This window comes from Neolamprologus brichardi, chromosome 8 (genome assembly GCF_056152115.1).
Source record: "Neolamprologus brichardi isolate AB-2024 chromosome 8, ASM5615211v1, whole genome shotgun sequence".
In the NCBI taxonomy this organism is placed as follows: Eukaryota; Metazoa; Chordata; class Actinopteri; order Cichliformes; family Cichlidae; genus Neolamprologus; species Neolamprologus brichardi.
This window is the reverse complement of record NC_142111.1, coordinates 3531791-3558481: the sequence shown is the minus strand read 5'-3', so window position 1 is coordinate 3558481 and position 26691 is coordinate 3531791. Positions and strand designations below refer to the sequence as shown.

The window sequence follows — 26691 nt, the reverse complement described above, 5'->3', positions numbered from 1 at the left end:
AACTTTTAGTAAAATCTAAAAAATCATTTCAAGCCAGTGTTATTCACTGACGAAGAAAAAAAGCATTTAGATCCAGTTCATTTGTTCTCTCATAAATGGAAAAAGTGTCACCTTAGACCCTGTTTTAAGGAATGTGTTTGCCTCTTGTTCTCCATTCTTCTTTACCAATCAGTCTTTTAATCTCTGCAGGCAGTTTCATTTCACCTGCAAGTGAAACTCCCCCAGGTATCATGTGTCACCTCGACTGGATAATCAAATCTGCCCTGATTTTTTACGACTCATTTACAAATGTTCTCCAAAGAGAGACGTTCTCTACCAAGTAAGTATTAATCCTTCTTTTATGTAGTTTAACTAATTCTTCATGCAAATAGCTGGTAATTGTTAACAGTCTCTTTTTCTTTCAAAGAGGTTATAAATCATATGCATCTTTTCATCAGGGTAATCAAGTCATTTAAATGTAAATAATGTTGCTTAGAAAACCTTCAACAAGTTGCTCACATAGTAAAAGTTACTTCTTTACTTAATGCATAAAGAAATTTACAAAAGCAAAATTTTGACTAACAAAAATAAAAAGTGCTCATTATGTAAAAAGGCTCATTTGGGGTATCTACATTTTTATTAATATATCTATCTATATTTAAAAAAAAGTGAATACAACAATTAATTCATTTTATTAGTTTAAACAAAAGTTATCATATTTTGTGATTTACAGTTTCTCAACCTTACTACTAAATGCTTTCCTCTGTTTTTCTTTCTGCATCTGACAAGCTGTAATTTATAGGCAATCTATGCCACTTGTAGCTGGAAGCTAACAGGTAACACGAGTTTCCAGGCAAAAATGTGAAAGAAGAATGTTAATAAGGAAGTAGTAGAATAACTGCAGCATGAATGCAGAAGCATAAAGTGTTAGAATATGAATCTGCTTTTATTGGGGAAACCACGAAAAATGCTTCTTGGGTGCTTTTCACTTTCATCCAAGAGACTGTTTAACAATATTTAGTCATCCTAATCTGTGGAGTCTTACAGAATACAGAAGAATGTACCAAATACATATGCTCAGAAGCAAATAAAATGTGACAGTAAAAAAAAGAGGTGGGATTATTCCAAACAGTCCATTTTGTCCGTTAACACCTGTAAAGTTTTCTGTTTTAAGTCTGCAAAGCTATGACTCTGGTCTCAGCAGTGCCACACGACTCGATGATGGCACATGACCTACAGAAGCTCCTGTTTGATCCAACATTCTTTGGAGCTGTTCAAACTTGTCAATCTCGCAATTGTTTGGTTTTCACAGCAAACTAAAGTAGGAAGCGTGACTCCACATGTGACAGAAGATACAATGTGTGTAACACTGCTGATATGTCTGTTTATGTCTTAATAGAACTATTATAATCATATGTTACTGCCTCTGCTGTTTTTCTTGCATTCTCAAATGATAGAAATTTAAATGAATTTTTAGGTATAAGCAATTTTTACTTTATGTTTAATGTGTCAAAAAGAACATGTTTCTTGTGTTTTCTAAAACAGCATGACTTTATGTGAACCTGCAGTAATCACTTTGTTCTTTCCAGCCGTTTGGGGTGAGGTGAAGCCTCCAGGATGTTGTACTTGTTGACATGTTTGAGTTTGTTCTGTGCTCTACAAAGAAGTGTTTCATCAGATGAAGGTATTTCTATACTGCTTGCACCAGATATGTTACTAATAGACATGACTGCTCTAAAGGAAGAAGAAATTGAACATCAAATATTTCCTTTCTTTCAGCGGTGTCACTTAATTGCAAAAACACTGTCAGCGTTACAGCTGGAAAAAATGTGACTCTAAATTGTTCCATAACTTCGACTTTTGGAGGGAAAGTGTGTACTGGTCAAAAGTATGACTGGCGTAACACAAATGGCAACAAACTATGTGAAACCGATGCCACAAAATACACCTGTGCATGGGATGCCCTTACCTATGTGTCACTGACCATCTCAAATGTCCAAGAAGAGGCAAATGTCACAGCTGACATCGTGTCAAAGTGTGGAATGGTGAAATCACTTCCTATCAGAGTACGGCTAATCAGTGGTGAGTGTATGTTTAGTTCAGATATCCAGAATAAATTGTTTTCATTGCCACTGTTAAAATAACTGCAATTTACTATCCATATCCAAAAACAGACCAACCAACAACACCACCAGATAACGGTAAGCTGAAAGACAACGACTTAACCATTGTACATTGTTACATATTGTAACAAATTTTATTCAGTTAGAATAACTGTATTCCACTTCCACACGTGAATCAGGTCCAAGAACAGAACGCAGTGGGCAGCAGGAGGAGTCAACACACGTGACCACCATTGTACTTTGTGTTTTTGCCTCTGCTGTAGTTGTGTTCATTTTGTATTTCCTGTATAGAACTTACAGACGCAGAGTAAGAGAGAGGACAGTGACATACACTGCACCAGTCAGTAAAGACTTCACGGTTGTTTAAAAATGTATTGTTTCTTTGTATGATTGTTTATGAGTGCGAGGGGAATATGAATGTATATGAATGTATGTGACATATTTTCTATTTGTAAAAGATGCTGCTCATCACTGCTGACTCTTTGATCATCATATTGTTTGTTTGTTTTTTTATTGGCTTTTTTATTTTTAGTCATTTTTAGACTTCTTTGATGTCTTATATACAATAACAATAACAGGATGTGAATAACAGAGCGTTCACATGACTTTCAGTCTGCTCAGTAAAATGAAACAATTATGGGGAAACGTGGGAATGTTCCTGTCTAACGGATAAAGATTTAAGAACATTTGGGACTGAACCTGTTATGTGTCTGATGAATGTCTACAGATTAGTCACAGCTCTGACTATTCATTGTGCGAACATCAGGTCAATTTTGTTTACTTATCATCCACAATCTAATCATGGGGAAATGATCCAAAGTTGGATTACTTTGTAAATCCACTGATGTTTCTGTACCTTGACTTCTTTACATAATTGTGACCACAGCTCACAGTAAAAATCATCCAACTGTTACTTTAGGCTGTGATGGATGAATGAATGGATAGATGGGACTCTTGTGGACTGTGGATAATGCATTTCCCTGTTCCACACATGGATTTTTGCCACCTGTGTAGCATTACTATATGTTAACTCAAGTAAACTCAAAGACTGTGGCAAGACAGTCCGTCCACATCATTACATCATTACAGTGCTGCTGTTTTTGTTGCACATTGGTTGGCACATTATCAGACATATACTTCCTTCAGAAATGACAGAGAGCAAAAAAAGAGCAAAAGGAAGATTGACTGGTAATATTTTTCCAGGCCTACGTGTAAACCACTGTTTGTTAAGATGTTAGCCCAAAATTAAATGTCAGTGTTGTGTTTATAGATGTTTACAGCTAACGCCTAATACTGGAGTTAAAAGAGTCACTTGTCACTACAAAATAACTGTAAATGTAATAACTGTGTAAAATTGAACAGTGTTTTGTTCAAAATACACTCAACTTGTAACAAGTCTTTCAAACAAATGTGTCATGGTTTTTTTTTTTCATACCATTTGAAACTATTCAAGCCTCCTTAAATGACCCATACGAACATTTCACCCTGAAAGGATTAAAGAGAATCTGTGTTCGGTGAACCTTTAGGTCAAGTGACATAAAAAAAAACCATTTCATGTAGTTTCAAAAGACAGTGAAGCTTATATGATCGACTCAAACATATCCACAGGTAGAACACCTGGAACCACTGGAACCATCATCTTTTCTATTATCCCTTCACTTTCAAGCCTCAGCAGTTACTTTTTCACAAGAGGCATGAAAGGTTTAGGTACTCATCTGACTGCGTGAACTGCATATGGCTGTGCAACTTGTTTAAGAATTATTTTAACTGGTTCAGTACTGATGTTTTCCACTCGTTTCACTAAACCTATGTTTACAGCTTCAGGTCTGCTGAGTAAACTGCTACTTTGCCCTTTGATAACATTATAGACTTTAGGAAGTGTATTAAAAGTTTCTTCACTTCTAACAGTCACATATGGTCCAGTATCTATTTTTAATGTCAGAGGAACATCATCAATGTTCATGGTGACTGTTCACTTATCCTGGCTATTTTTTTTTTTTTTTTTTTTTGCTGTTTTTGAAGTAACTTCATGCATGAGAATATCACCGGGTTAACACGAGACATTATTTTATGTATACTGTTGGCCAAGCACAATAAAAATGACCGTATTTAAATTAACTTTGCAAATGTCACAGATGAAATATTTGGGGTTTTATTTCCTGGACTGAACCACTGTACTTGCTGTCATTGCTGAACATCTGCCCCCCTTCCTTTTCTCACATAACTGTATGAGCCCAGTCTATCACTGCATCTGATTGGCCGAATGGTGTGCCATTCAAAATAAAGTCAAAATAAAGTCAAGCAGGGCTGATGGTTATTAATAACTGAAATTACCTCACAGACCAGATGTGGCTCACGGGCTGTATGTTTGACACCACTGATCTAATTTGCCCTGTTTGTTATGACTCATTTTCAAATGTTCTCCAAAGAGTGAAGTTCGCTACCAAGTATTACTGCTTCTTTTACATTGTCAATGGAAAATTGCATTTAGTAGTCAGTATAATCTTTTAATGATATAAGTTTGAATATGGTAGAATACTGCATGTAATCATTTGTGTTTAGAAGTATATAGTTGGTGGCATATTGAAAGAATGTCTCATCCTAGGAGGTCTGTAACATTCCAGGGTGTTCTGGCGTTCACCCCCACATCCTAGGAGCATGGGAGAGGTCGTACCTTGTCTTATTGTTTTACGGTAGGATTAACGTAGCTATGTCTGTCTTAGTCTAGGTGCCTTTTGGTTTGATGAACTGCTGGACTTCGAGACCAGCAGGTGTAGGGAAGTCATTTATGAGGTCACACTCTGACCCCCCCCCACACACACACACACGCACACACACGTACACCTCCACATTTCAATGTATGGAACAAATGCTCACTGAAGCATATAAATAAAGATCAGGGCAGTCTCAGGGCTCAGTCTCTGAGCCTCACTCTTGGAGTGTGAGTTCTGGAGGCTGCCCTTGCTAGCAAGAAAATCTGTGTGTTTCTCCTCTCTGATCCTCTGCTGAAGAAGTGTTTTAGAATATATCTCTTAACATACATATTTTAACTAAATTCTCTTCATGCTAGTGTTATTTGGCTTTTCATTCCTTGACAAAGTCATGAAACATATGCATGTTTTTATATGCAATGCAAGTCTAATAATGCAAATAGATTTGTTTAGATAACCTAAATTGCTCACAAAGTTTTATTTAAGAAAAGTAAGTTTACAAAAGCAAAATGCTGAGTATCAAAATTAAAAGTTCTTATTATGTAAAGAGACGAACTAATTTAAACAAAATTCATTACATTTTGTTATTTAGTATTTCTTACAATAACTACTAAACCTTTTGCCCTGTTTTTGCACAATATGTGATTAGATGTCACATTTACAGGCATTCTCTTTTATCTGGAAACTGACCGGTTATTCTGGCAATAAAAAATCTGTTAATTACAAATCCTCTGAGGACTGTTACACAATAACATATTTATGGGCAGAGATAAAGGAGAATTCTGCTACGTAAAGTCTATAAAATGTTACACTAAAGGAGAGCAGTGACGTTATTGTTATTGAAGTTATCTATGTACTTGTGCTGAAATGTGGGAAAAACTCAAATGAGCAGAAAGCTTGCATGCTATCTTTGCACTTAACTGTTTCTAGTATTTCTCTCTGCTGTTTCTCTTGCACTCTCAAATGTGAGAAACGTTTAAATCTGTATTTTCAGTAATCAGTATGCAGTATACTTGCAGACTACGACTCAAAGAAACATGAACTAAATTTAGCACAAAGGACATTTGTGTTTGGCCAATTATGTCTTTGTTGTAACAACGCTTAATGCCAATCAATCTTATTGGCATATCCCTGTAGCAGGATCCTTGCTCGGCTGGTGTCCGCTCCAAATATGCCATGTTTCACTGATCTGAATAGGGTCTGTGCTATAGGGCAACTTCAAGCTGGCAAGTTGCAGCATTACTTGGATTGAGCCCTCATAGCATCTCCAAACTGAAACTAAGTTCTACATAACAGGTTATATCAGAGACAAGGCTGCAAAGTGGGCAACCCAAGAAAATGACACCATTTCCTCAACCCGTCATCACTTATGAACCATAGGCAAGATTTAGCCGACAGCTTTGGACACAGACAGTCCAGAACCATCTGCTCATAGCCAGTGTCCAGCCTCATTAGGCTTGTCATGATTCACGGTCAGACCTGTTTGCGCTGGTGTCAGCAACATGTGCACTTTAACCTGATTATGCAGAGGAACATTATGTTTAGCGATGTGTATTTGCGAGTGGAGAGGATGGCATGGCCTGCCTGCAGACTTGACCTTTTGAACACTTGTGGGATCAGCCTGGGCGTGCCGTTCATATCAGAGTGACCAACTCAACCACACTGGCTGACTTGCAACGAATGCTTGTTGAAGAATGGGAGTTTGTGACCAAGGTTGTGAAGAAGAGGTGCAAGGCTGTTGTGGCTGTGTTTGGTTCTTTCATATAAACAGGGTTCAATTGCCAGTATGTCGTGTTTCTTCAGACTTATCATTGGTGGAGAAGATCCACCAACCCACATGCTCAACTCTGCTGCTCAACCCAAAAATGCATTTGACTGACAAATGTTGCACCATTTAAGGGGAATAAACCATATAAGATTTACTGCCATGAAGCATTGTTACAATAATGATGTAATCAAGACAGTAATCAGATTTTGAGATGACTTTTTCATTTAAAACAAATATACAGGCAAAACCCTGTTTCTTGATTCATATATGTTTTTTTCTTTCCAGTAGTTTCGAGTAAAGTGAAGCTTCCAGATTGTCCTGTGTGTGGAAATGGTTAAGTCTGTTCTGTGCTCTACAACAGCGGTCTCCAACCTTTTTTGCGCCACGGACCGGTTTATGCCCGACAATATTTTCACGGACCGGCTTTTAAGGTGTCGCGGATAAATACAACAAAATAAAACTAGTACCGGTACCGAAAAAAAGAAAATTTATTCATAACACACGTGAAAAGACCCATAAAATCAAGTTAACGATAAAAACGATAACAAAATAACGCTGAAAACCGATAAAAACCCTGAAAACTATACATTTCACACCTGAGCCTCAACTCTCGCGGCCTGGTACCAAACGACTCACGGACCGGTACCGGTCCGAGGCCCGGGGGTTGGGGACCGCTGCTCTACAAAACAGTGTCTCATCAGACTAAAGTATGTACCAAAAAGCATGACAACTCTAAATACATAAGGAACAATAAATGTAATAATATATTAAACAATATTTTAATATTTTTTCTCTTTCAGTGGTGTCACTTAATTGCAGTAACCCTGACTATGTTACATTTGGAAAAAACGTGACTCTAAATTGTTACATAAATTCAAAAGGGGGCTCAGACTGTAGAGCTCTAAATTATTCCTGGATGAACCAAAATCATACCAGCTGTATTGTGGCTTGCCACAATACAGCTGTGAGTATCTATCAGCAGCTGATAGATACTCACTACAGAGTGAGTATCTATCAGCATCTTAAAATTGATGTGTTTGAATGAGTGTATTTTTTGTTCAGACATACATAAATTGTATTCAGTGCATCTGTAACTGTGTTGTACTTTGTCAGGTGGACCAGCTCCAACACTAGGTCACATCATTAGGCCCAAGGAGTCAACACGCGTGACAACCATTGTACTTTGTGTTTTTGCCTCTGCTGTTGCTGTAGTAATTTTATATTTCCTGTATAGAACTTACAGGTGCAGAGTAAGTGAGAGGACGGTGACGTCCTCTCACTTACCCTTTTACTCAGCAGACTAAAGTCTGCTGAGTAAAAGGGAAAGACTATGGGTCAAACTTGGGAATGTGAATTTCCTGCCTGATGAATAAACATTTAAGAAAAAATAGGACTGTACCTGTATGTGTTGTAAAACTGAGTCTAATTAATGTCCACAGAGTTGACTTCTCATTCATGTTCTCATTATGTAAAGTGACGAGAAGTTGGATAACCTACTTACTTTGTAAATCCATTGATGTCTGTCCACCTGGACTTCTTCACATAATTCTGATCACAGCTCACAGTAAAAGTCATCCAACACTTGCTTTAGACTGTGATGGATGATGAAAGGGGATGTCATGGTGGAAACATCAATTCGTATCAATACAGTCTATATTTATACAGTAGACTGAATGCAGCATTGTAAACATGTTATTATGGAAACAATGTAATTCCTCTGAGACAACTCTTCCTCTGTTTCATCTTTTTTTTACCATTTCTTTCTGTGTATATGTGTCATTTGAAAGTGAAAACCATAATGGAAATAGGAATCATGAGAAAATGTACCGTGAAACTGAGAACTGTGAAAAGTGATTAATATCCTGTATGTGCTGCTTGTACAGATTAACTGTAAATCAGACGGTTTTCGTACAATGGAACATCTTTTCACATAAAGATATGTCAGTAACAAACTTCCACATCTTTGATGTTATGTAGCACACATGCACACACCCACGTACAGCTGATAAAATACCAAGAGTCAGTGTCTCATTTCCTCTTTACGCCACATTTCTCTTTGTCACTCGTTCATGTTGTAGTCAGTCTGTCTGTCAGTCAGAGAGCATATGCGCGAGCCCGACTGCATGATGAAAGCCCACTGGTGGAGCTGTGTGCTGGGACTGCTCTGCATGCCTGCGGAGGTAATATTAGACATCGGGAAAGGTGAGTGTGTTTTGGAATTTTGAATCCACAAAAATTATAAATTTATGTGAAAAAAAAAGTTTTTCACAGGTCTCTCTGCAGTCCTGTGAAAAACTAAGTGCACCCTATGATGTAGGAGCTTGCAGAAGCACTTAAGCAGCACTAGCTCGCAGTTATGCTTTGTCTGTGTGATTTTATCAATCTCTTATGTTCTTTTGGAGAAATTTTGGGCCACTCTTCTTTACAGCACTGCTTCAGTTCACTGAGGTTTGCAGTCATTTGGTCATACACAGCTGTCTTAACATCTGGCTGTAACAAGATTAAGCTGAGTTATTGAACGCCTGGATTCTTTTGCTTCTCAGCCATTCTGTTGTAGATTTGCTGCTGTGCTTCGGATCGTGACGCAATTTCAGCCATGCTTTGCTCTTAGACAGGTTGCCTCACATTTGAGTCTAGAATACATTAATACACAAAACAAGATCACTATGTGCTCATTAACTGCAGAGTGCCCGGGTCCTGTGGCTGCAAAACAAGACCAAATCACTACCCCTCCTCCACTATGCTTCACTGTTTAGTGTGAGGTGTTCGCACTGATATGCTGTGTTTGGTTTTCTCGGTGTCGTGCATCATGACCGAGGGTCCCCACATTGCTTTAACTCTGTCCAAAGTTCATAGTTCCAGAAGTCTAAACTTAAGCTCTTAAGTTTTTTGCCTATTTCTCTGAGCCCTGCATGGTCTGACCCCAGGGTGAATTTATTGGGTTTTCTGCTCCTGGGAAGAAAACCCTGTTTTTTTACATAACTGTAGATGTCATTGAAGATGAGTCTGAGTCATCTTTTCCTGTTTGTTTGCAGCTTCATCCTGTTTTGGGCCTCTTAGCAGTGTCTCAAAAAACCCATCATTTAAAAAGGTCTTTTTAATCACTCTTTACAGTAAATGTAGTGATGCACCAAAAATATGTACGTAGAAGTTAGTTGTCTACAAAAAAAAGCCCATTGCAAGTGACATAACTGGAATATGTTGCTGCAGCTAAATCTAGGTTAGGCCACTTTATATACAGTTACTGGGTGTAGTTTGGTTTTGTGGTTACCTTCTGCAGCCCCAACAACTGTACTGAACTGAGCAAATGACGAATTGGATCAAATTGTGCCTTTTCTGCTTTATTGCAATTAAAGTTTATGTGCCAGTGCCCTGTGGTGGAGCTGGTGTATAAGGTATTAAAACAAAACAAAAAATTCTGCATAAGTGATTTTTTTTAACGATTCATCTCTCCCTGACAGCTTTCCAAATTCCTTCAGCCATCACTTTCATGAGAGTCAATTCATCTGCTGAGATCGTGTGCACCACATCCTTGGCGAGTCCAATGGGGCTGTACATGCATAGGCGTTTCCACAAGGAACAAGATGTTGTGTACCTGGACTTGAATGAATTTTCAGTCACCAAGAATACCACATCTAACAAATTCAAAGGCCGAATAAACATAAGTCCAGCCAAGCAGATCAAACAGGAACTTCGTGGGTTCACTTTCCGGTTGTCTTTGCTGGAGCTCGAGGACACAAACTTGTATTACTGCGAGTGGATTTACACGGACGAGAAATTAAACAAGCTGCTCATGACCAGCAACGGCACAGTCATTATCGTCAGAGGTGAAGAGAATCGTGCATTTCAGTATATGCAATCCACTTCCATTAAAAGTGGTGTGACTTTCAATTTAATTGTCTATAACGTGCTTTTTTCTCTCTCACACACAGAGGGTGGCCCAGAGGAACAATGCACAAACTCCATACTGGATCTGACCTTGATTTGCTCTATCGTCATAGGATTTACTGTCATACTGTCCCTCATCATTGGAGTGCTGATTATGAGGTGCAAACGAGTAAGTGTGAAGTAGATAGACTTGTTGTTAAAAGTCAAGCAAAGAGGATGTGACTGTGTTCAAGTGAAAACGTTTCCTTTGTCTTCCTCCAGTATAAAAAGAAATTCAGACCTGCCGTGCCTGAATTACCACCAAGATCCCTGAGGCCTCGGCAGACCTGCTCTTGCCACCATCACAATGCGTACTTAGTTACATCTCTAAGCACGGATGTCAACACAGACTTCAGGGGTCTCCTGTAATGCTCAGAGACGGTGCAGTGCTAATGATTCAACACGCGGTGATGCACAGTTAATTGCACAGACGGCTTCAGGTGGCTGAACTCGTAATCTTTAACCTTTTGCTGTAGTGCATCTCTCTTCCTTTTACAGAAATTTGCGTTTTATCTGCAGTAAAGTGATTGAGCTACCACATCCTGGTTTATGCTGAGTGTTCAGGTGCAATGTGTGAAGAGTGTGGGTGACGAAAAACTGCAGACCAAGCACTTTTTCCTTTGATTTAGCACACTCTGGCTTTACCTGTTGAGTTTTCAACAGCTTTGTGTTGTTTTGTTCTTTTTTCTATGTGAGTGCTCTGAATGTTCTGAACCATAGTTTTCTACCTGATTTGATGTGTACAATAAATCAAAGATATTTTTAACATTTTGCCTTTCCTTTGAAAAATCTTTGTTTTGTTGTATTTGTTTTTTAAATGATAAGAACAACTCAATGGGGCTCAATTTAAAGTACTAGTAAAAGTACAAAAGTATCAAAGCATCAAAATATTCTACAAGTGAAATAGTGAATCAGTATTAGTCAAATAGTGGAAGTACTGATATAACGCAGAAGGATCGGTTTCACAATCCCATACCGTGCATGCATATTGATCTACTGTTGAAAATGATTCTAACTAATTAGCCTAGTAGATGTACCACTGGGTCATTTAGCTCTATTAACACAAATGACTTACTAGTAAAGAAAAAAAAGAAAAAGAAGAGATGCTGTCAGCTGTCCCCTTGTCATATGGGTTGCCACAGCAGGTGCCTCTGCATATTTGATTTGGCAGAGTTTTACACTGGAAGTCACTGACTTTCAACTGTGACTAGGAAACAGCTATGCCTGCAACAAATATGCTGGCATGTGAATTAGTCATGAGATAATCCCAATCCAAACAGTCCACTATGTTCAGGGAAACTGCAGGGGTGGCACTGCTGCCACCTAAAATATGATTAGAAAATGTTTCTTGTCTTTAAAGTGAATAAAGTAAAATACATGGCAGAGTAATCGGAAACAGAGTAATCAGGAAAGTAATCAGGAAAGGGAAACACAGCTGGGACTAATTGGGCAGGACGAGACAAGGGAAGCAAAACAGAATACACTGACCTTCAACATAAAACAGGAAACACACCAACTGAACTTACAGACTCAGAGATATGAGCTTCACATTATGATAATACTGACACAGTACAGAGGGAACACATGGACAGGGATGACTAGACAGGACACGTGGGACCAGAGCAGGCACAGAGACACAGACTAGACACTGAACAGAAGGAGTATGGAAACCAAAACCTAAGAACTAAACAAGAATTAAACCGAAGCATAGGATAAACTAATCAAAACAGCTCAACTAGTAAATCAGAACATAGACCATAATACAGAATAACACCAGGACACCAGAAACTCAAAATGCTGGGTCAAAATGACCCTGACCCATGACAATAAGAGTACATTTAAACACCTAAACTTAACTTAATCATTATGCAGAATGGCTATTTTCAGTTAATTAAATAATGTCGGCTATTTTGCTATTTATCCGCAAAATAAAAACTAAATGGTAGAAAGGAGATGGGGTGCAAAGCACAGTAGTTACCAAAACAGTGGAGTAGAAGTAGGATGACACATATACCTACATAAAAAACACATATTTTAGCAAAGTATTTGAGTGAATGTTCTAAGTTACACCTACTAGCATAAAAAAGCTTCAATAAAGCGATTCCGTTTCTCCACTGAAGAAAATAGTTTTAAGCCTTGAACCAGCCCAACCAGCTGCCAGCTATAAGGTAAATCATGACTAAAAATACTTTATTTGGATTTTTAAAAAAAAATTAATAAATACATACATACAAAAGTAAAAAGGAAACGTACAAGATTGTGCTTACAATTACTTTTAACGCTGAAGGAACTAATCATCCCATAACCCACTTATATATATTTTTTTATATATATATATTTTGTTGTTTGTGTTGTGTATGTGTAATGCTTTGTTCGCCTGGTTTCTTTAACTTCGCGGTCACTAAGTATCCTGTTTCACCAATCACTGTTTCAATATGGTTTTATGGGTAAAATAGTTCCTTTCCGATCCCTTACAAATAACTTTTTAACTTTTTGTTAAGACAAGGTTGAGATAAATACCATCATTTCACAATATCATAGCTTGACGTAAGTCTGACAGTCACGTGTAAAAGTCAATGGAAGGCGCTAATAAATGTATACTTAATCATGTACACAGTCATTGTGGAACTTTAATTGTCAATGCCGGTTTCCCACGGACTGTTATGGCCGTAACGCAAGGTGCAGCCTTGAAAACAGTTTGTTATGGTAATAATGTTTTACGTGATAAAGTGCATATGTGTAAAATAATTAATCGATATTAGCATTAGCTAGCCATTTGAGGACACGCAGCTTTAAAAATAAACAAATAAAAGGAAGAGTAAAGATGAGCGTTTTCCACCTTGGCTTCTGAACCTAGCGCTGCTCAGTGTCCAAAGCTCAGAGGAGAGGCAGCTATGCAGAGCTGGTCACCGCGGTCAAGGAAAGCAACGGAGAGGGTTTAAGCGTTTCATGCTTTAAAACGAGGCAGCTCGTCTAAGTCAGGAAGCTATGGGCGCTCATAAACTGCTGTTTTCCGAGCTGAAGCTGTGGACCTCAGGAAGAGGTGGATGGATAGCGCGACTTCACAAAGGTGCGGTAATCAGGAAATGTTTACTCGTAATACACTTGATATTCAGTGTGGACACGTGCCAGACACAGAACAAAATTTAGCCAACTTAACGTTCTTATCGGCTGATCCACACACCTGCTTGAAGAAACTTTAACAGGCTGATTTAACTCAGCAGTACTTAATATATAATAATAATATAAATAAAATAATATAAATAACTTAATATATCAAGCAACTCTCAGCATCAGTAAAACAAAATACTGTATAACTGCATGCCTTATTCTGCTAGCCTTTCATTAAAACACTGTAGGAGTAGGCTGTAGCTGTACACTACACTGCCTTAGCTTACTGAGACCCTTTTGCTCACTAAGGGGATTTAATTCAAACTAAGGCCTTGCTGTTTTGCTGCAACTCCAATGAGTTAGACGTGAACTTGTCACGTGTTTTGTTTTTGCAGGCGGCTGTGGAAAGGCTTCAATGTCCTCATGCAGCCCAAAGGTGTGTATTGTCGGAAGCGGTCCAGCAGGTTTCTACACAGCGCAGCATCTAATCAAGGTATGGACTGCTTGTTATGACACACAATACAAGGAGTAATAGTGGGCAATACTGATAAATATCTGTGAATATGAGCTGGCCCTTCTTGTCATTTTTAAAGCGGTGTCTTAGTTCACCAGGCTTTTTAAAGAGTTTTCTTTAAACTCTCATTTTTGGCCCACTTATTATACTTGAACATTTTCAAAAAGTGCTTTTGTTTAAGAAACCACTTAAAAAGGCAGCTAACTCAAGGGATGGGGCGGCAGGGATGTCAGTTTGTGCAGGATGTCCTTAAAAAAAAACTGGGCAAACTGGGCAAAGTGGAGGAAAAAGGAAAAACATATTTACTGGGGGGGAAACACATTTACAAAAAAGGAAAGGAAAGCTATGTTCTTAAGAAGCAGGGGGGAAATCTACCAAAGATCTGACACAGGACCAGTGGTGTTGGTGGATTTTGTCAGTCATCTCGACAGAGAAAAAAACAAAAGGCAGCCAACATCCAAAGAAGACCTTGGAATGAATGTTTGTGACTAAAAACAGATCTGCAGTATTACAACCTAAGCCTAAGCAGCTGCCAGGTTTTCCAAAACCAAAGACTGATAACACAACAGTAGCAGTGATGATGCTGCCATAGGCTAACATGGAGACACACAAACAGCAAAGAGGCAGGGCCATTAACAAGATGGTGAGCTCAGAGATAAGATATTTTTCTTTACAGTAATTAGAATAAAAACTTTTACTGAGGAGAAGTTGGCAGGAATCCTGCATTGAACAACATGATCAACAAGCTCCAGCCTGAAAGAAAAGGGAATTTTTCAGCTGCTACATCCACCACTGTTTGTTTTATATAGCAAACAAAATCTGCAGTAAAGCTCCAGAAGTTAAAAGCGTATGTATGTAGGTGAACTCTTAATTTAGTATGCCACAGTGTTTAAATTTCACAGTGATACCTACAGCAAGCAGGGGTGAGTCTAAGGTGGGGGGGGGGGGTAAACATGCACCATCATAGCATTGGTTTTCTGCTCCAGGAAACGTTGCATCAGTTCTGAGAATATTGATATCATCTCTTTTCTTCAGTGCGGACACCGCATACTCTTTAAAAAGATTACAGACATGCATATTTACTCACTCACTAGCACACTCAAAGACACACACACACATTCATACACGTGTTAAAAAACACATACACATGAACAAACACCAAATCTACCTCATCCATGTGATGCAATAGAGTCAGAATTTTTTTTTTCTCCTATCGATGCAAGAAAGCATTTTGAACATTTTGAATTAACCTGGAATATCAACAATAAGACAGAAGTATTTCTTATACAATTTTACAGCTGATGGAATAATAAGTAGAATTCTCAATTACTAAAATAATCAATAGCTGCAGTCCAATTCTAAATGAATTTGCTAATGACTACTAATTTATTGCCCAATAGTTGTGTGTTAATTAAGTGTTAATCTTTCAATTTGTGTGTCATTAGTTTCTCCAAATCCAGCATCCTTTAATGTAAAGTCAAACAAATGAGCATGCCTCTCCCTGCTTAGTACACAAAACCACTACGCTATCACGCACTAACCAAAATATAGCCTTTGAGCTGCCTACTGAGTACATGCTCATACATACGACTGGAAATAACTTGCAGAGTATGCTGTGTCTTTGAGCCCAAGGTTATGTCATTGCAAGCTGTACCCCCCATACACAGCAGCACGATGTGCATTGGCCATGCAGCGCTGTGGCTCTTTGATGTTTTTCATGTTGTGTTTGTGTGTTTGTATGATTTTAAGTTCATATATTAATTGTTGTCTGATTCAGCACAACATACTTTAACTAATATTATATAAAAAACAGTTTCTGATGATTTAAATTTTTTTAATCAAATTTTAATTTCATACATTTTGACATTTTTATTTACTTTGTGTTTGTACTTCAGAAAGTTTGTAAAACTGTTGGCACGATGAAGCTGCATTCGATACATGACAGTAATTAATATTAATATAATGGTGGATGTTCATATTTATCAAGCTTCAAATAAGAGTTTAGTGTGTGTGCAAATAAATGGCTCAGTGGCTGTCTAGAACCAACCTTAAGAGCAATAATATGAAGTAATAATTCTCTGTATGACCTTATGTGGTTTACATCATTGTGGAGGAACTGAAGCAGTGAAACAGTTCATTAAGGTTTATACATATTTGTTGTAAGGTCCCAACATACTTTTCAGTCAGTGTTATAATGGACTGTGATTAGTCCACTGTAACACTAACACTTTTCCTTTTCAACCGTTCAATTGAAGGTTTTCTGGTGCGTGTGTGATCATTGTCCCGTTGTGTGACCTAATTTTGGTCAAGCTTTAGCTGATGGACAGACAGCTTCACATTTGACTAAAGAACACTTTGTCATACAGAGGAGTTCATAAGTGACTCATTTATGTCAGGGTGGCTGCGAATCAAACCTAAATCATCACCCCTCCACCACCAGCTTAACAGTTGGTTTGAGGTCTTTGTGCTGAGACCTTGTGGTTGTTTGGCTTTCACCAAACATCCCAGCATGCATTAATGCCAAGCATCCACACTTTGACCTCATCTTTCCAAAGGATCTTATTCCAGATGTCCTGTGGTTGATTTTCTGCTGCAGTATCCTGCTGCTGTGTTCTCTCTGTGTTAGAGAGATGACACGAACAAGCGATCCTTTTTTCAAAAAGTTTTTTAATTGATTTGTTTAAAAAAACTATTTAGATTATTTAATTTTCAGTGGTTTTTTGGTTTTGAGGGTTTTTATTTTTGTGTTGAAAATATTTCAAGACTAAAACTAAAGATATTCCAATTAGTTTTGTAACCACACAATATTGTTTCTGTTTTTTCTAAAGCCTTTATTAACGGTTCACTTTAAGCTTTACGCATTATATTTTGGATTTTGTTTCTGTTTTTTCTCTCAGGCTCGCCAAGATGTTGAGGTGGACATTTATGAGCGTCTGCCTGTCCCCTTTGGCCTGGTCAGGTTCGGAGTGGCCCCGGATCATCCTGAAGTCAAGGTGTCTGCCTCTAATCGATTTTAAAGAACAGATAATTGCCTCAAACCATTTTCTGTATATTACCTGTTTTTAAGCAAAAAGGACAAAAAAGATTCATTTAATTAGTCCAGTTTCTCCTCAGTAGTTCTAACACCAGATGCAGTGAAAATCTTTTAACACATGGATTATTGTTTTGTTTTGGAAAAATAAACTCTTCAGACAAAGCCGGTTCTTAAAGTCTGTTTAGTTTCGCCAGCTTGTGTAACGACCTGTGGTAACGTTAATGGAAAATTAAAAACCAGTCAGTGGTTAATGCAGACTAGTCAAACAGAAAGAGACACGTTAGATGAGTCTGTCAGTGAAGTGAAATTCCATTAGAAGTGTGAATAACATCACAGTGAAAGGGTGTTATCACGTTTATGTCTGAGGTTGAATGCAGTGTTTGAAGCTCGCAACTCATTGAAATGTAACTGAACAACAAAAGCAATGTTGTGCAACCCTCCACAGGACACATATCCCAACAGGCTGGCAGACATAATGACAGATAAATACGGGTAATAACCAGACCTGTCTGCTTTGTTTCCAACAACCAATAATGTCACCTTGGCATGTCTGATATAATCGTGGTTAGAGATGTGGTTAGCCTAGCTCAGCAGAAATACTACTTTGAAAGTAACACACCAAGACTTTGAAATCACTAGTGTCTTCTTTGTTCAGTCAATATTGAGGCAAAACATGCGAAAACAACAACAAGGTTTTTTTTGGTGACGTGCAACCGTTTCTTGTGAAGCAGCTGTTGATTTCATCTTTAAAGCACATGAGTGAGTGCATGAATCGATCTAGTCTGGTCTATTATTTCTGCTGAGCTGTTCCCTGCTTTTAATTTCACATATCATAAAGGTAAGAGAGCGGTGGGCCCATAGTGTAGTGGTGTACACATTTGGAAAAGATCCCCAGTTTGATCCCAGTAGACACAAATCTATTGGAGGTTGGGTCAGGAAGGTGTACCCAGCATAAAAATCTACCAAATCATGTGGAGCGAACCCATGTGAACAAGATAGCAGCTGAAAGTATCAGTGTCCTGTGACTTAACTGTCAGATTGGTTTGAATGTAATAAGATAAGATAAACCTTTTTTAATCCCACACGTGGGAAATTTTTTGGTCACGGCAGAAAGTACAAGTTAAGAAAAGTAAGATTTGAGAAAAACACGACAGAATAGGAGAAGATAAAATAGAATAACATACTGTACAAAACAGAATAAAATGCTTTGTTATAGTAGGAAAAATTGCACTTGGTACTATTGCACATCAGGGAAACGGGGCGAAAGTTACAGCTGTGTATGCGATGCGTGTGTGTGTGTCTGTCGCCACGTATGTGGTTACCTGCAGAGACGTTATCAGGATCAACTGAAATACTTGACAATTTCAAGCTCAGTCTTGCTCTTTCTAGTAGTTTTTGTTTGTTTTTGTTCCTGATCCCAAATCTTAACATCAGATTTTTTTCAGAAGCAACACTGGCTCCATAAACATTATTCAGAGTTCAAAACAATGTTATTGTAGTTGTTAAAGCAGCTGCACAGACAACTCAAGAATGTAATAATAAATAAAACTGGGTTCCACATTCATCTATGAAGCAAATTCAAGCCCTGGAGAAGGCACAAATATATCGGAGGTTGCCATTATAGATTAAAATTTTGCTTATCAGAAGATGAATTTGTGTTTTTGCTTAAAGCTGTTTGTTGGAGTCTTTATTAAATATATGCAGCATCATACAGCAGCAGGATCCATATGAGCAGCTCCATTAAGGCGCCTATATTCAGACAGGATTATCATTACTGTCTAAGTAGCCTCTGAACAACCACAAATGTCTAAAGTTAAATAAATTATCAGTATTTGTGAATTTTCAATATCACTTCTCACAGATTGTTTGGTCCTTCCATCATTATTATTTTTAATATTATGCAAACATTTCATTGCCAACATCAGCCTTTTGTCTCCTGAAATCTTCCAATGACCGTTCACCCAAATGAAAGTATATTATTGTATTTATTGTGAAATAAAACTGGCATTTAAAAATTACAGTGAGGATAATTAACATAGTCCCATCTACCATGTTTCCTCTTCCATATCTCGGTGCAGCTGGGAGGTGAAAGGTCCACTGCACTCATTGAGCTGTGCTCTTATTACAGTCTGAGTCTAAAGTTCAATTCAGTTTTATTTATATAGACATCAGTCAGTTGCCTGCACTTTGTCAGCAAACGGTGAAGTGAAGGAAATCCATTTTTCCTCCAGCCCTTCTATCATGAAGACGTTAGAACTTCTTTATGAACTCTTTGTTCATATGGGCTCTGTGATCTGTTCTGTACTTGTTTGTAAATGCAGATAAACACTTTGAACTGGAACTAACATGACGTCATTTTGCTGGCTTTTGTATATGGCATAGTTATTAAGGCATTGTCTCCAGAAATAGATAATAACACTGTAAATAAATGCACTGCAGCATTAAAAACTGGACCTGCACGTGAGAATACAGATGTCTGCTCGCGCCGGGTCCCTAATTACACAGATGTGAAAATAAAGCAGGTGCTGGCGTGTCGAATTCACGGGGAGAGAGTGGACGTCATGCGTCTTATCTCCTGCCAAACTCTTTTTGAGGCTGCGTCCTCACTTCAGCCAGAGTGTTCAGAGAACTGAGAGCGAATCTAAAGCAGGCTATCCCATGCTGTGTGCTACATAAGAAAGGCCAATACTGCACTCAAATCTGAGTTCTTGTGGGAATGTGGACACAGTAATGTATACTTCATTTATTAAAGTGAATTAGTTTTCTCTAATAAGAGAAAGTTTGAGCACCACTACCGGAGCTATAAAACTATAAGACAAGAACAAGAAACCTTCACAAAGTGGAATATAGTGAAGTTTTATGTAAATATTCTTAAATCAGAGTTTAACAAACTTTAGTCATCTGCTGTCCTGAGGTCATTAACCACTGGATAGAGAATTACTCCCATAATAGGTGGAATTGAAATACAGATGGAGAGTCCAGCTTGCTAACTTAAATTTTACCGATTCTTGTCCTCAGAACGTCATCAACACATTCACGCAAACAGCCAAGCATTCACGCTGCAGTTTCTATGGCAATGTGAACGTAGGCAAGAATGTGAGCATCACCGAGCTGCAGCAAGCCTACCACGCTGTCGTACTGGTAAGGATGTGAAAGCCCACTGCAGCTCCTTCACCTTAAACGTGTGAAAAATAATCATCTGTTTCTGTTGAACTCTGTAAATTGTGTGACAGAGTTATGGTGCAGAGGGAAACCGGAGCATGGGAGTGCCGGGCGAAGACTTGGCTGGTGTGTACTCTGCCAAAGACTTTGTGGGCTGGTACAACGGACTCCCCAGCTGTCGAGAGGTAAGACTTCCAAGTAAGTGTTTCACATAGACACACAAGATGTTTCCATCCATCAAAAAGAGCCTCAACAAAGTTGGATCGTTTCACAAGAAAAACTGTCAGGTGAAACTGCTTCTGTCTCATCTGTTCAATTTCTTTCTTCAGCTGAGTCCAGACCTGAGCAGTGAGACAGCAGTCATATTGGGACAAGGCAACGTGGCCTTGGATGTAGCAAGAATTCTGCTAGCTCCCATCGACATTTTAAAGGCGAGTTGGTTATCAGTAAATTTATAAAAAAAGAAACAAAAACAGGAAGAGCAGACATGTTTCAGTCAGCAAGTCTTGAGTGCTCTGAGGTGTATGAAAGAACCGCTTAAGCTGAGGAATTTTATCTGCTTAAATAATAACAAATGTTTTGTTTGTCGGTTAGGCATGAAAAGCAAAACACTGTTGCTGAAACCTCAAAATGTTTTTGTTTTTCATGGTGTAATTGCATCGGGCGTGAAGCCAAATGGAGAAATGTTGTGTCTTTATCTGTTGTTGTTTCAGAATGCTAAACTAAACAAAACTGAACAGAAAATCATCGATAGATGAAGATAAGATAAGAAAAAGTGCTACAGAGTGGTTTCACTAGTTTTGACTAGTAAAGTTTGACCTTTCTAGTTTCCTGGTCACAGTCCTCCACCTGACACTAAGAATTAATGGGCAAACGTGACTGAAGAAGCACATGAGGGGAAAGTAAGAGCCCCTAAAAAGGCTGGTAGGCTATGAAAAATGTATTATTGTAGGGTCGTGCACCTTGAGAAGTCAGAATGTTTTCAAATAGTGAAGATATTTTCTTTACCATGAGACAACATACCTGTCAAATACATGACTTTGTTAATAATTACAGTTGGTTTCCTTTTAAACCTTGGGACCTGTACTAATAGCAACTTCTGACCCGCTCGGGCTCAGTTTAAGTACACAGGGTTTGGCTTTTTAAGCTAGCATCTCTGAGCCTGTATGACATCATAGGAAGTACAGAAGGTAACCACAGGAAGCTTTTAGGGCTGAGAAACACAGCTAACGTCTTTTAAAATGTCTAACTGAACTAACAGTTTGTGAGAAAAGTCAACTTAGTGGAGTCATTTTCATCAGCTTCAAGTTCCTCTGCTGTGTCATTTCATACAAAAGCACCACTGATAACCACAAAATTAAAGATCAAAGATGACAGTGACCTTTTATACTTGACTGGTACATGTTGGACACCATGGTGACAGTTATAATAGTGCAGTTTGATTTGTTTTGTTTGGAATAAATAAGTGATGAGCTGCTTTGTCAGACAAAAGTGGGGAGATTGGGCATACAAATATCAAGTTCACATACATTTGTTGGACAAAGACACAGTTCCTGTAGTTTTGCCTCTGTGTACCAATAAAGTGGATTTTAAATGAAATGATGTATATGAAGCATACCATAATATTTGTTATATACTCTACCGAGGGAGCATTATTGTATGGGAATGTATGGCTGCCAGTGGAACAGGATCGCTAACGTTTATCGAAGACTTGACTGCTCAGTCAGTCAAATTCTGCAGATTGGTCGGCGCTTCACAAGTGAAGCCCAAAGCATAATCCAAAAGAAAAACAAAAAGAAAAGAGGCCCTGGCAGAGGAGCTCAAAGGAGGAACCGCAGCATTTGGTGATGTCTGTTGGTTCTAAACTGCAGGCAGTCATCAAATGTAAAGAAGTTACATGTGAATTAAAATCAATCACATATTGACTGATTGTTTTTAAAATGTGTCTGTGATGGTGCAAAATTACAAAAGTTGGGTATTTGTCCAAGAAATTGTGAGTCAAACCTCCTGTGTTAACCAGCAATATGAGCTAACAATAAATAGAAATCAAATCACTTGGAAAAGCAAATCTCTCTAAGCTGTTCAGTTTTCCAGCTGAAAACGTAATTTACTTACTTTCTCTGCAGAAAACTGACATCACACAACCAACACTGGAGGCTCTGGCAGAGAGCCAGGTCCGCAGGGTGCTGATAGTTGGCAGGAGAGGACCCATTCAGATCGCTTGCACAATCAAGGTGTGTGTTGGAAAGAAAAGACAACAAGAGGAAAGAATAATATGTTCTCTAGTGCCTCTTCCTCAGATCACGGTTAATCTCCAAACCACATCTTCCAAAACCTGTTTCTTAACACCACAGACACGCAGATATTATTAGAAGGCTTTATTTTAATCCATTGGAGTGGTAAAAACTGCACTTTTTAGCCACTGTGCAAGTGTTAACCAACTGTTTATCTGCATTTTTGCTTAATGCTTATTGTTAATTTTAGCAGTTTTTAGCTTTTTTTTAAATGACCTGTTTACGTGTTCGTTTTGATTGCTTTTTTAATTCCACTTCTTCATTTTGGGGTAAAAAACAACAATTTAACTATTAAAAGTTACTACAGCTGGGTCCAAGAGTAAAGAATAAATATATGGAAAATATAAAAGTCGCTTTAAGAGTTCCCACATATGAGAGAAAGCCAGAGCACTTTCATGGACACTTGGTCAGTGACCTTACAATGTTACTGCTGAGGTTGGTAGAAAATGTGTCCTCTGCAGGGAGTAGCTTTATCTTGTAGTTTAAAGTGAAAAAAACAAGACCAACATGACATTATTTTCTTTTCCACTTCTATTATTTGAACTATTCTTCAGTCTTTCAGTGTCACCCTGAAAAATCAGAGGTTTGTCCTGTAAAATGAACAGTTTGGTTGTTGTTGCCAGGCTGTTTCAAACTTGTCTGATCATCACCCCTCTTATATGTTCGCTGTCATTGTTGGTACTGCAGTAAATATAATTTCACCAGAATCTTACCAAAAGAGATTCTCCATGTTTTGAATGATGTTTTCATTTGGCCCAGTGAACCATAACATATGCTCCTTTTCTACAGGAGCTCAGAGAAATGGTGAACCTGCCGGACACCAGGCCGGACATGGTGGCGGCTGATTTTGATGGAGTCAAAGAAGCTCTTAAAGGTGAGACCACATGCAGCTTTATCTTCATGCTTTCCCCTCTAACTGACCTGCTGTGTTTTTAAAGCCAATAAATGTTTACATAGTTTCGTCTGCCTTTAAGATCTGTAAATTTCAGTGTTTTTAGTTTTTCTGGTGCAGCTGGAAAAGATGCCGGTGTTTTTAAGTGAGCGGTGAAAACATGTTAGATATCTACATGTGCATGTAACACATGTTCAGACTGCTGAAAGCGCCATCAGGAAGGAAGAAATGTAAGCTGTGGTTAACAACAGCATACCCAGCTGAGACGTATAGCTTATACATACTGTGAGGTGAATGGAAACTGCCAACCTGCCCGGACTGCTGCTGCTGCTGCTGGCTTTAGATTGAAAGATTTTCTGCTGTTGTGTGGGAACCTGCAGGTTAGGGTGCAAAACAGAATTGTGCAACAACCCCCAAGCTGGCCTCGTCCTTGCCAGAGAAATGCTGCTGGCCTGATTGATGATGGCAGGCACTCTCAGATTTATAACGATAACCTTGACTCTGGTCACAGATTACTAAAATAACCCTGAGCGTATGTTTCGTTTTAGTGATAAATAGCAGTGAAGGATGGTAAAAGAAGCTGGCTATGTTTATCTGTGTTGTAATCGTGCCTGCTGAGCTTGCATTACAGGAGTGACAAGTCTGTGGTCGCAGCAGCACATCAGAACTTTGCAGTTACAGGAAATTTATAAAGACCGGTTCCTTAAAGCCATTTCTAATGTGTGCATATGTGCACATACAAGATGCATGCACAGCAACACTCACATATCACTTACTGAAAGACCACATGCACACTTGTATGTAAAAAAAAAAACCAAAAAAACACATGCATTCACAGCCATATACAGAAATACTAGTCATGAGACCACAGCATGTGTCCATAAGTATAAGAGTAGCTGCTAGTGACAAAATTCTAAGAAGATTGTTAAAATTATGAAGTTTTGTTGGAATTTCCTCTAAAAATCAAAAGACTAAGTAAGGAGAAAGATAAAATCACAAAGCATCTTATCCCTTAAGATGAAAACAAGTATAGGAGTGGAGATGGGGACTAGTGTTTCCTAAGGAGAGGGAAGAAATGGTACAAAGTACAGAACATTGATTGGTCACGTCTCTCAGGTGCCATGTCAGGTTTCTTAAGGATATGATTTTCGGATTCAGTTCATCTGCTGTAGATGGATAAGTTGAACGGCAGCCAATGTTCAAAGAAAAACTTCGAAAGACCTTCAAAAAAAGCTCTTTAAAATGTACAAGAAGGTCCTGGCTCCATGGAAGCAAAATATAAAGACATAACAGATGATTCAAGACTTTTGCACAGCACTGTATATGTTGTTTTCTGTGCAAAAAAAAAAAAATTGGAAGATTAAAAATTTGGACGTTATAAATGCAAGCAAAGCAGGGCGATTTTAAGCTGAAGTATCTCTGCTGTGTCAGACTTGCCGAGGCCCAGAAAGCGTCTGACAGAGCTGATGCTGAAGACGGCCCTGGAGGTACCCGGAGAAAAGGAGCAGGAGAGACGGAGCAAGGCCTCCCGCACCTGGTGCTTTCGATTCTTCCGGAGCCCCGTGGAAGTTTTGGCCGAACCCGGCCACAGCAGAATAGCTGGCATCCGACTGGCGATCAACAAGCTGGAGGTTAGCAGGATTTGGATTTCCAAAAGTGCCTGTCACTGTGCTGCTGCTGCTCCTTGTTCAAGCAGATATCCTCTCTGTGAGCAGGGTTCAGGTGACGGAGCCCAGGCTGTGCTCACAGGAGAAGTGGAGGACGTGTCCTGCGGCCTGGTCGTCAGCAGCATCGGCTACAAGAGCCTGCCCATCGATCCATCAGTGCCTTTTGACTCCCGCAAAGCCATCGTTCCAAACACCATGGGCCGCGTTAAACAGGCCGCAGGTACCCTGTAAACACTCTAAAGAACAAGCATTATATTATATTTTATTACTTCAATAATATTTAATGATTCGATTTTTCTTTGTAGGTCTGTACTGTAGCGGCTGGCTTAAAACAGGCCCCACAGGTGTCATAGCTACCACTATGAACAATAGCTTTGACACTGCACGATCCATTGTGGAGGACATGGACTCGGGAACGTTGGATATGTCTGCTGCCAAACCTGGCTCACAAAGCATTAGTGCTCTGCTGGAAAAGAGAGGTATAAAAGTGTTAGTTTGTCATTCACAATACATCCTATAACTGTGCTCTTGAGATGTTATTCTATGAGCCAGTATAGAGTCATGAAGGTAAATGTGCGTGGACCCAAAACAGTTGGACTAAAAACAGGGAAAATGAACTCCGTGCTGGAACAGTCACCAAAAAGTCGGGCTGTAGAGATTCTGTTTGAAGTGACTGTTTGTGTTTATTGTGACTCTTTCTGAGGAGGGAAGTTCATTAAATGATTACATAAGAAGTAAAATGACGAAGAGCAAAACAAAAACAAAGATGCAAAGAGATTTGAAAGAGAAAATTACAAAACAAAAGTAGCAATAAATCCTGCATGCCATCAAAACATTTGCTACGGAGAGCCATAAATCAGCAGCAGCAGTGAGGTATGTCGTCATCATCTCAGTGCACACAGTGACCCGTCTGTTTCATAATCCTGTTCTCTCAAGTTCCCACTAAGCCACAGCCAAATGTGATTTTTCTCTTCTGTAGGAGTGAAACCAGTGACTTTTTCAGACTGGGAGAAGATTGACAATGTGGAAATGAAAAGAGGTGAATCCCGTGGGAAACCCAGAGAAAAGCTACTGACTGTGGAGGAAATGCTGCACGTGGCTTGGACATGAAAGAATGAAACAGTTTTCATGTGAACAGGCAATGCTACCTAAAAAATGACTGCACTTGTTTTTAGGGATCTCACTGATTGATCACACAATAAAAATGACTATTTGAACTCCTTAACATGGATTTAATTCATATTGTATATATGGCACTACTAGGAACTGTTATTTGCTACAGTGTAATTTAGTTACCTTGTTACCAATCACACTGACCGAAAACAACAAGGACTGAAAACCTGCTGCGCTCAAGACCAAACTATAATGGATACGATTTTTATGGAAGTTGTGCACTGTAATGTACCGTTAACTAAAAACTATGTGGCAACATTTTTTTGCACTTTTATATAATGTCATTGAATATCTTAAATCTGTATTTGAGGAAATAAAATGACGTCTATCCTTTGA

The 26691-nt window shown here is 38.7% G+C and overlaps 2 protein-coding genes and 1 long non-coding RNA gene across 3 annotated transcripts; all 3 read left to right on the top strand.

Moving 5' to 3' along the window:
• The first annotated feature begins 291 nt into the window (after positions 1-291).
• Positions 292-2055, top strand: LOC102794915 (uncharacterized). The gene is made up of 3 exons (XR_437139.3): positions 292-319; positions 1569-1663; positions 1759-2055. It is a non-coding gene; the product is annotated as an uncharacterized LOC102794915 (long non-coding RNA).
• Positions 2056-8686: 6631 nt separating this feature from the next.
• On the top strand, positions 8687-11074 carry LOC118454659 (uncharacterized). The gene is made up of 4 exons (XM_035910438.2): positions 8687-8783; positions 10043-10408; positions 10514-10638; positions 10731-11074. The coding sequence occupies exons 1-4, from the start codon at positions 8687-8689 to the stop codon at positions 10875-10877; spliced, it is 735 nt and encodes a 244-aa protein (XP_035766331.2). The 3' UTR covers positions 10878-11074.
• Positions 11075-13167: 2093 nt separating this feature from the next.
• On the top strand, positions 13168-26691 carry fdxr (ferredoxin reductase). The gene is made up of 12 exons (XM_006796968.3): positions 13168-13578; positions 14015-14112; positions 17031-17126; positions 20186-20308; positions 20401-20514; positions 20659-20760; positions 22456-22563; positions 23413-23497; positions 24947-25146; positions 25231-25402; positions 25488-25661; positions 26162-26691. The coding sequence occupies exons 1-12, from the start codon at positions 13497-13499 to the stop codon at positions 26290-26292; spliced, it is 1485 nt and encodes a 494-aa protein (XP_006797031.2). The 5' UTR covers positions 13168-13496; the 3' UTR covers positions 26293-26691.

Bases quoted from the DNA above. Each gene is read 5' to 3' on its own strand.
- LOC118454659 (XM_035910438.2), top strand. From the start codon at position 8,687: ATGCGCGAGCCCGACTGCATGATGAAAGCCCACTGGTGGAGCTGTGTG. The intron at 8,784-10,042 runs GTGAGTGTGTTT...TCTCCCTGACAG, and splicing joins AATATTAGACATCGGGAAAG to CTTTCCAAATTCCTTCAGCC. The intron at 10,639-10,730 runs GTAAGTGTGAAG...GTCTTCCTCCAG, and splicing joins TGATTATGAGGTGCAAACGA to TATAAAAAGAAATTCAGACC.
- fdxr (XM_006796968.3), top strand. From the start codon at position 13,497: ATGGGCGCTCATAAACTGCTGTTTTCCGAGCTGAAGCTGTGGACCTCA. The intron at 13,579-14,014 runs GTGCGGTAATCA...TTGTTTTTGCAG, and splicing joins GATAGCGCGACTTCACAAAG to GCGGCTGTGGAAAGGCTTCA. The intron at 22,564-23,412 runs GTGTGTGTTGGA...CCTTTTCTACAG, and splicing joins AGATCGCTTGCACAATCAAG to GAGCTCAGAGAAATGGTGAA.